Source organism: Sorex fumeus, unplaced genomic scaffold, assembly GCF_029834395.1.
Source record: "Sorex fumeus unplaced genomic scaffold, SorFum_2.1 ptg000061l, whole genome shotgun sequence".
Lineage (NCBI taxonomy): Eukaryota > Metazoa > Chordata > Mammalia > Eulipotyphla > Soricidae > Sorex > Sorex fumeus.
In genome coordinates, this window is record NW_026606118.1 from 3998388 (window position 1) to 4007151 (window position 8764).

Below are 8764 nucleotides of genomic sequence, written 5' to 3' on the forward strand. Positions count from 1 at the left end.
ATGTAGAAGTTGTGAGAGCTGTGCTCCTCAGGGCAGATCTGTAAGAATCTGAAATAGAAATAAATTATACAGGCAGCAATCTAATTCACATTATCTGACCCCCCCACCCCAGCCCTTGAAGCATTGCAAATATTTTATAAGAGTCTGCCAGGGAGCTGATTTCTCAGCTTGCTTCCTTCCTGTGTCCCCTTCAGTGATACGAGGGACAGTAGGGGAAATGGAGGGGATGGAGAGAAGCGAGAGACGAGGAGCAGGGACAAAGCAGGGGGGTGGTGAGTGAGAATTCTCACGGCCGCCTCCTCTCTCCAAGGATTGCTTCTTGGAAACTCACCCACAATCCATCCCTGTGAGTTTCGGGGGAGGAACTCCCAGTGGGTCCTTCCCACACCTCAGCTCTTCTGGTTAATCCCCAGGAAGCAATTTCAGTGACTGAGGCAGGAGTGGTTCTTGTTCCAATTTTGCCTTTAAAATTTAATAAAAAAATAGCAATTTGGGGCTGGAGAAATAGCACAGCGGGTAGGGCATTTGCCTTGCACACGGCCAACCCAGGTTCGATTCCCAGCATCCCATATGGTCCCCCGGGCACCGCCAGGAGTAATTCCTGAGTGCAGAGCCAGGAGTATCCCCAGAGCATCACTGGATGTGACCCAAAAAGCAAAACAAACAAACAAAAAAACAAAAAACAAACAAACCCCCCCCCAGTAATTTAAGAAATTCTGTATAAGTAATTTATACATGGCCGACCCGAGTTCGATTCCTGACCCCACCCTCAGAGAGCCCGGCAAGCTACTGAGAGTATCTCACCTGCACAGCAGAGCCTGGCAAGCTACCCGTGATGTATTCGATATGCCAGACACAGTAACAACAAAGTCTCCAATGGAGACGTTACTGGGCCTGCTCGAGCAAATCGATGAACAACAGGAGGACAGTGACATACCAGTATAAGTCACAATCACAATCACAAATCATCCTATTAGTCGTCGATTGCCTCGAGCAGGCCCCAGTAATGTCTCCTTCATCCTAGCCCTGAGATTACATTCAAGGCTCTTTAGGAGAATGAGACCCATCATTGTTACTGGTATTTGGCATATTGGGTATGCCACAGGGAGTTTGCCAGACTCTGCCGTGTGGGCAGGCTACATTCAATAGCCTGTCAATTTGTCCAAAGTAGGAATGAGATAATAAGATGTCATAATAAAATGTCGTGCGGCCGCAAATGCGGCCGCGTGGTTCCAAGATCTGGTTTTTTATAGTCTCTGAGTCTTGGCCGCTGATGGGATTACACGGCGCCAGGGGGCCAGTTGGTGGGTGTGACCCCCGCCTACTGGAATTTGGAGGATCTGGGTGGAGGATGCTCAACCCAAATCCGAGATCTCGGCCCCAGAACCCGCGTGACTTTGTCCCTCTGCCAGTACCTTCATGTGTGCGGAGAGTGGTCTCAGCATGGTGGTGGCTGGTCCTGGAGGTCTTTGGCTGCCGGAGCCCTGGTCGGGGTGGGGAGGAAAGCTCAACTCGCTCCCCTCCAAGGGGTCCCGGCGAGCGAGGACAGTCAGGCGCGGGGGCAGAAGACTGCACTCTTCTCTTCCAAGATCTGTTTTTTTATAGTCTCTGAGTCTTGGCCACTGATGGGATTACACGGGCTGGAGCAATAGCACAGCGGTAGGGCGTTTTCCTTGCAGGCAGCCATCATGGCCGACCCAAGTTCGATTCCTCTGCCCCTCTCGGAGAGCCCGGCAAGCTACCGAGAGTATCTTGCCCGCACGGCAGAGCCTGGCAAGCTCCCCGTGAAGTATTCGATATGCCAAACACAGTAACAACAAAGTCTCCAATGGAGACGTTACTGGGCCTGCTCGAGCAAATCGATGAACAACGGGAGGGCCTTTACCAGTATAAGTAATTTTAAAAATTCAGTCAACATGAGTAATGCACAGTATTTTCAAATACTGAAATCTCAGATGTCTGTTTTTGGTCATCTTTTCATCCTTAAGCTAGGGACAAAAGTAAATCACAAGTGAAGTCAGGAGCCCCTGCCCTGCCCCCTCTCTCCTCCGGTCATCCCAGTCCATGCTCTTTCTATTTTGCCATTGTGAATTAGGGTCTCGATTTCAGAATCTCTGTAGGTGACTGCCTTCTTCCTGAGCAGCCCCTGACTCCACTGGCATGTAAGCTCTGTGAGGGGTTCCTGGCTCCTTGGAAAAGCCTGTGTCCCCCAATTCTGCAGCCCCAGGCTCAAATCAGCAAGGCAGAGCTCTGAAGTCGGGGCTTGTGCCCATCCTTCCTGGTTCTCGAACAAGGAGAGGCCCATGCCTCTTCTTTGATGAAGAGGCCAGTGCCGGCATCCGTGTCCCTGCCTGCCCTTCCTACCTTCCTGCCTGAGCAATTTTACTACTCAGGGTTTCCTCGCTCTGCTTCTCTGGAAGAATCAGGATTCGTTGAGGGTGTGTGGGGACAGAGCGGGAAGAGAGTTTAAAGATAAGTATGAGCTTGCATGTGTGAAGCCTGGGTTAGCTCCTTAGAACCACTGGTCTTAGAGCACCAGTAGGAGTGAGCCCCAAACCCTAATGGGTGTGACCCAACCAAACAATAACCAAATTTAAAATAAATAAAAAAGAAAGAATTTAAGCAATTTGTCTTTTGCCCCCGCGCCTGGGTGTCCCTCGCCGGGACCCCTTGGAGGGGAGCGGGTCGAGCTTTCCTCCCCGCCCCGACCGGGGCTCCGGCAGCCAAAGACCTCCAGGACCAGCCACCACCATGCTGAGACCACTCTCCGCACACATGAAGGTACTGGCAGAGGGACAAAGCCACGCGGGTTCCGGGGCCGAGACCTCCAAGCCTACTCGAGTTGGAGTCGAGCATCTTCCACCCAGATCCTCCAAATTCCAGTAGGCGGGGGTCACACCCACCACCTGGCCCCCTGGCACCGTGTAATCCCATCAGCGGCCAAGACTCAGAGACTATAAAGTCCAGATCCCGGAACCGCGCGGCAGCATTCGCGGCCGCGCGACATCTTATCAAAACTTTTCTTTATGACATCTTATTATCTCATTCCTACTTTGGACAAACTTGCAGGCTATCGAATGTAGCCTGCCCACAGGGCAGAGTCTGGCAAACTCCCCGTGGCGTACCAAATATGCCAAATACCAGTAACAATGATGGGTCTCATTCTCCTAAAGAGCCGTGAATATAATCTCAGGGCTAGGATGAAAGAGACGTTACTGGGGCCTGCTCGAGGCAATCGACGATTAACAGGATGATGAAATGAAAAAAAAAATTAAGCAATTTGTACTCTATTTCCCAGGGTGCATGACTGGGAACGGAAGTACTTACAGGGGGACCATGACCACGACGAAGTCTGGGCTGACCTGTCAGAAGTGGGCCGACAACTTCCCACACAGACCCAGGTAAGACGCCCCCGTCGTGCAGCTCTGAGCCCCCATCCCGACAGCCACCGTGCTGCTGAGCCAAGTAGCAAAGGGCACACGGCTCCCAGGGCGCCCTCCCACGAGCAGTGAGGAGGGCACCCTAGTCTGACACAGAAGCAGGGTCAGTGGCTTGGGTCCCAAGCCTCCACTTTTCTGGGAGACCTAGAGATGGAGGCTGCGGCCTCACAGAGAACAAGACGACCTTGAACCTTAGGCAGAGCCTGAGACAGACCCCAAAGAGCATGTTCAGGACCCCGAGTCTCAGGCAACAGACCCCGCTGGAGGACGCTTACCTGCTCCCTGGTGTCTACTGGGGTTTGGTGTCTCCCAGTGGGGATGAGGGTCTCTCACCCATGGCAAAGCCAGTGTGCCCCCGCAGAGAGGACAAGATGAAGGCCACAGGCATAAGGTCAAGGTTTCTGAGCAGACAACAAGGGCAGAGAGTGAAACTTCAGACCCAGAGCAGGAAGGACAAGAGCCAGAAGCAGAACCAGCCTCTTTAGACTCCAAGTTTGGGGCTTTGGATTTATTTTCTCCCTGAATTTCATGTCTTTGTTTAATTGAGGCACTCGGTTACTAGACTGCAGATATTTACATTACATTTTAGGGGTTCATTACCTGTCGTTAGCCTCAATTCTGTGATCAGAATTTAGGGTTTGGTTTCAGCCCTCATCATCTGTTTCAAGGCTGTTTCTTTATCCTCATGGGAGAGAGGTCCTGGGCTCTTCTCTTTCTCCTGCTGACTTTCTTCACTTAGCCCGAAGCTCTTTAATTCCCTCATCTTTGTACTAAAGAGCAACATTTCATCTTTTCTCAAAGCTGAGTAGGACTCCGGGGTGTATATAGATCACAACTGCTGGCATTCCTGCTGAACTGGCCCTGCGGCCTCCACCAGGCTCACAGAGAACCAGACAAACACAGGAGACAAACAAAACATTCATGAACTGTTCGAGCTTTAGAGCTTCCTGGGCAGCCATCAATGGCCTCCCAGGCCATTTATTCAAGACAATATCTGCATCCATCCCCCCCTCCTCCTAGGCCCCCAACATGCTAGCCATCATTGGCAGACATTAATCACAGGTAAACGAAGAGCAGAGACTGGGGAACTTTACATAGCTATCAGCAGGCACCCTTCAAATATAATGTCCTGACCATTTCCTATTTTGTTTTTGCCCAGGAAAAAATGTCCCCACACCTGTAGCACTGTCCTCCCGTTGTTCATCCATTTGCTCGAGCAGACACCAGTACCGTCTCCATTGTGAGACATGTTACTGTTTTTGGCATATCGAATACACCACGGGGAGCTTGCCAGGCTCTGCCATGTGGGCAGAATACTCTCAGTAGTTTGCTGGGCTCTCTGAAAGGAATGAGGAATCGAACCTGGGTCAGCCAAGTGCAAGGCAAATGCCCTACCCACTGTGCTATCACTCCTGCCCTGTAAAAGACCCAAAACAGTCTTATTCTATGCTTTCCTGGCACATTACTTATTATCGATTTTATTCTTTCTTCTTTATTGTTCTTTCCTGGGTGCGTTTTTGAAAACCCTTTGCATTCTAATACCTAAGCTATCTTACCTATGGGCATATCCCATCTGTTTGTTGTTGTTGTTAGGGGGACCATTCCCATACACAATTTCTTCACCCACTCATGTGACCCTGGGTAGTTAGGCTGTTTCTAGATTCTGGATAAATAGCGCTGCAATGTATTTTGTGTGTGTGTGTGTGTGAATTTAAGAATAGATTCCAAGGAGTGCATTTACCAGTGTTTCTAATTTCTTCTCTCTAGACAGAAATTTAACTCTAGAACTTACACTAAGCTAGCCCCTGGCCCCTGTATCTGGAGAGTACTGAGTCCGAATCGGGCACATCCAGCTTTAAAGGCTTGAGATACTACTTGGAGTTCAAGCTCAGGCAAGATTCTTTTTGATTTGCATCTCTGAGACTCTGTCTCCTGCTCTGTAACTCAGTGATGAGAACTTTGTGCTAGGGGCTTCAGTCAGGCTACACAAGTGCAGGTATAGAAAGTGTCAGAGAATGGAGGCTATGTGGTTCCTACAGACTGGGCAAGAGGAACTGCTGGAATTTTTTGCAGAAAGTACCTGAATCTAGCAGGTGTTGGAATGGACTGGGAATCTTCAGACTTTGCAGTCCAGTTTCCCTGCATGAAACCCATCAGTCTGTTGTGAGATGTCCTTCCACCACAGATGGGGGAATTCCATCCTATTTCTGAGAACATATAACTAAGCAGCTCTCTTCCACCCCCCACAGATATTCTCCTGACAAATATCCTTCCAAGGGCCTGGAGGAGAATTACTGCAGGAATCCAGACGACGACGACGAGGGACCCTGGTGCTACACTCTGGACCCAGATATCAGATTTGACTACTGCGACATTCCCCAGTGTGAAGGTCAGGAATGACACTAGAAAGTTTCCCTTTCTCTGCACTGCATCCCAAAGCCATTTGCCTTCAAGCATTTTTCCATCAAGAGGTTCCTAATCCAGGAGTTTCCACTGACTGTTGTGAGTTACCACTGAGAGTCCTAGTGTATAGTTTCAAGTCATGTACGCATCTTGGAAAAGATGGAACATGAGCATGAATTATTATTTTCCTGGATTAGTTTTATGCCAACATAACTGCAAGAAGAATAGCTAGAAAGTGAGCTATAAAATCCAGAGAGGACTGTGTAAAATCTCTAAATGTTTTGTTCCTCTAGCTCTTACATGCTAAAAAGCAGATTTGCAATTTGGGGACCAATAGAACCATAAAACTAGCATCATTCAAATTATTGGTGTTCGTGTAATACTGTAGACTTCATTGGAAGTAAGCAGTGAATGGGTATTGTTTCAGTTTAGGTTGTGAATAGGTATTTACTCATTATTTCAGTTGATATGTTTTCTATTGTACTAATCGTAATGGTTCTGCTATACTTACTACAGCTCATCATTGTCCTTGTGTTACTTCCAGTTGATATTTCTTTTTTGCTCAACTTTCCTCCATTGATTAGTTTTCTGAGCCTTCTAATCTAAGGTTAAATATTCATCATCATTCCATATTGTCGCTTTCTTCTTTGGCTTCTCTACATCAGATGAGCACAGTTAACCAGTATTTGTCCTTCTCCTCCTAAATTTGCTTAAGATGATACTCTCTAGTTTCATCCAAGTGCAGTGAACTGCAAGATTTTATCTTTTCTCACAGCTGCATAATACTCCATTGCATATATGTCCCATAGCTTCTTTGTCTATTCATCTGTTGTTGGACATTTGGGTTGTTTCCATGTTGGCTATTGTACTAAGAGTTGCAGTAAACATTGGTATATGTGTATCTTTTGAATTCATGTTTTTGTTGGTCTACATCTAAATACACAATTATTTTAATGGCCCAGTCAACTCAACAGTGTGCTTTAAAACTCTATTTCAGTGTTTGGGACCAGAGTGATAGTAGAGTGGTTTAAGTATTTGTTTGCAGGTGGCAGATCCAGGTTTAATCTCTGGCACTACATAAGATCCCTTGAGCCTCTCCAGGAGTGATTCTTGAGCTCAGAGTCAGGAGTAAAGCCTGAGAACCAGCAGGTGTGGCCCCCAAACCAAGAAAGAAAGAAAGGAAGAAAGAAAGAAAGAAAGAAAGGAAGAAAGAAAGAAGAGAAAGAAAGAAAAGAAAGAAGGATGGTAGGAAGAAAGAAAGAAGGAAAGAAAGAAAGACAGAAAGAGAGAAAGAAAGAAAGACAAAAACCTTGCGATAAAAATTAAAACGTTGCATAGGATATTTTTCTTTATTTCATATTTTCTGCCATATTTGCTCATACACAGGGGGATGGCAGGAGGGGGTGTGTGTTCGCCAATCAGGGTTCTTGTGCTTGGGTGGAAGCTCAGGTCACCAGTACTTCGTGAATACCCCCCAGGGAACCTTTCTCTGTCCAGTCTGAGGAGGCCATGCCTCCCCTTAATTGGCATCCGAATGACTGAATTCTCTCAAGAGCCTCCCAGGCAGTGCTTAGAAGACCTGGATGCCTCCTGGCAATTATCAGCCAACCAGACTGGCTATTCCCTGGGAGTGTCTGAGGCTGAGCTCTTGCTTGTGCCTTGTGGTGCCCGGGCTTACACGGACCACCCTCCCATTGCTCGGTGGCCTCTGGGGCTGACCAGGAGATGATCTAGGGACCATGTGATTCTAGGGAGGGAATAGGTTGCTCTGCTCTCTCCCTGCCCCATGCACCCTATTCCAGGTAGGAATGGGAGCAGCAGCCTCCTTGGTCCTAGGTGCCCTGCAAGGCCTAGAGTGCCCTGCAAGGCCTAAAGGTTTGCTGTGTGCATAAGCACACTTCCTGGGGCAGTTCTAACCGTGACCCAGGACGGGGAGACCCAGGGAAACTTGCTGAAACTCTGACTGCATGGGTGTGCTCAGAGTTTAGATGGGGCGATTTGCACCTGAAATGACACTAAGTGGGGACAGCCAGAGCTATTGGTAGGGCAGGAAGTTACTGGAAGAACAGTCCCTGGGGCTAGAGGCAGTGGGAAGTGGGTGTGGAAAGGTGACAGTTCCTATGACAGTCAGACTGCCAGTCTCTTGGGTATTTGTGCCACCCCCCATACTTTCTTGAGCACAAATTCATTGACCATCAGAGACATTTGAAGCAGATGATCTGCCCAGGGATGATTTTCCAGCTTGCTCCCTCTCAAAGTCCCCTTCCTTGGCACCAGGACCACCAGGAAAGTGGGCGTAGGGCTGGGGAGAGGAGCTAGGACAAAGCAGGCAGGATGTGAGTGAGTGACTTTCCTTATAGTCCCCCCTTCATTGCTTCTTGGGAATTCTCCTGGGATACTTCCTGGGGAGTTATGGGGGACGCACACCCAGTGGAACATCCCTCTCCACTCTGCTACTGAACTTCTAGGAAAGTGTTTTATGACCAGGAGGAGGGAGAGGTGGTGTTTCTTGTTCTTACCTCACCTCTAAGAGTCAATCAGTGTCACTGTGTACCATAGTTTCAAATGCTGAAATTTTGTTTTGTTTTGTTTTCTGGTCATACCCGGCGATGTTCAGGGGTTACTCCTGGCTCTGCACTCAGAAATCACTCCTGGCGCTGTTTGGGGAACCACAGGGATGCTGGGAATCGAACCCGGGTCAGCCGTGTGCAAGGCAAACACCCTACCCACTGTACTATCGCTCCAACCCTTGCTGAATATTTTGAAGCCTGAGTTTGCACATTATTCTAGCCTGAAGTCTGGGATGAAATCAAGATAAAATCTGTGGTTATTTATTCTTTTACTTTTTTATCGGGCTTCTAAAGTGGCTCAAGGAGGCAACGAGGCCATTCCCAGTGACTCTTGTTCAACTCGCTGGAGGT

At 48.4% G+C, this 8764-nt stretch overlaps 1 protein-coding gene across 1 annotated transcript in view; it reads left to right on the forward strand.

Moving 5' to 3' along the window:
• LOC130034557 (plasminogen-like) overlaps window positions 1-5808 on the forward strand; it is a 43618-nt gene extending 37810 nt beyond the window's left edge. Inside the window, exons 13-14 of the mRNA XM_056126169.1 lie at window positions 3297-3401; window positions 5690-5808. Of these exons, the coding sequence (XP_055982144.1) occupies window positions 3297-3401; window positions 5690-5701 (117 nt within the window). The 3' untranslated portion in view covers window positions 5702-5808. The remainder of the gene's footprint in view (window positions 1-3296; window positions 3402-5689) is intronic.
• The last annotated feature ends 2956 nt before the right edge of the window (window positions 5809-8764 follow it).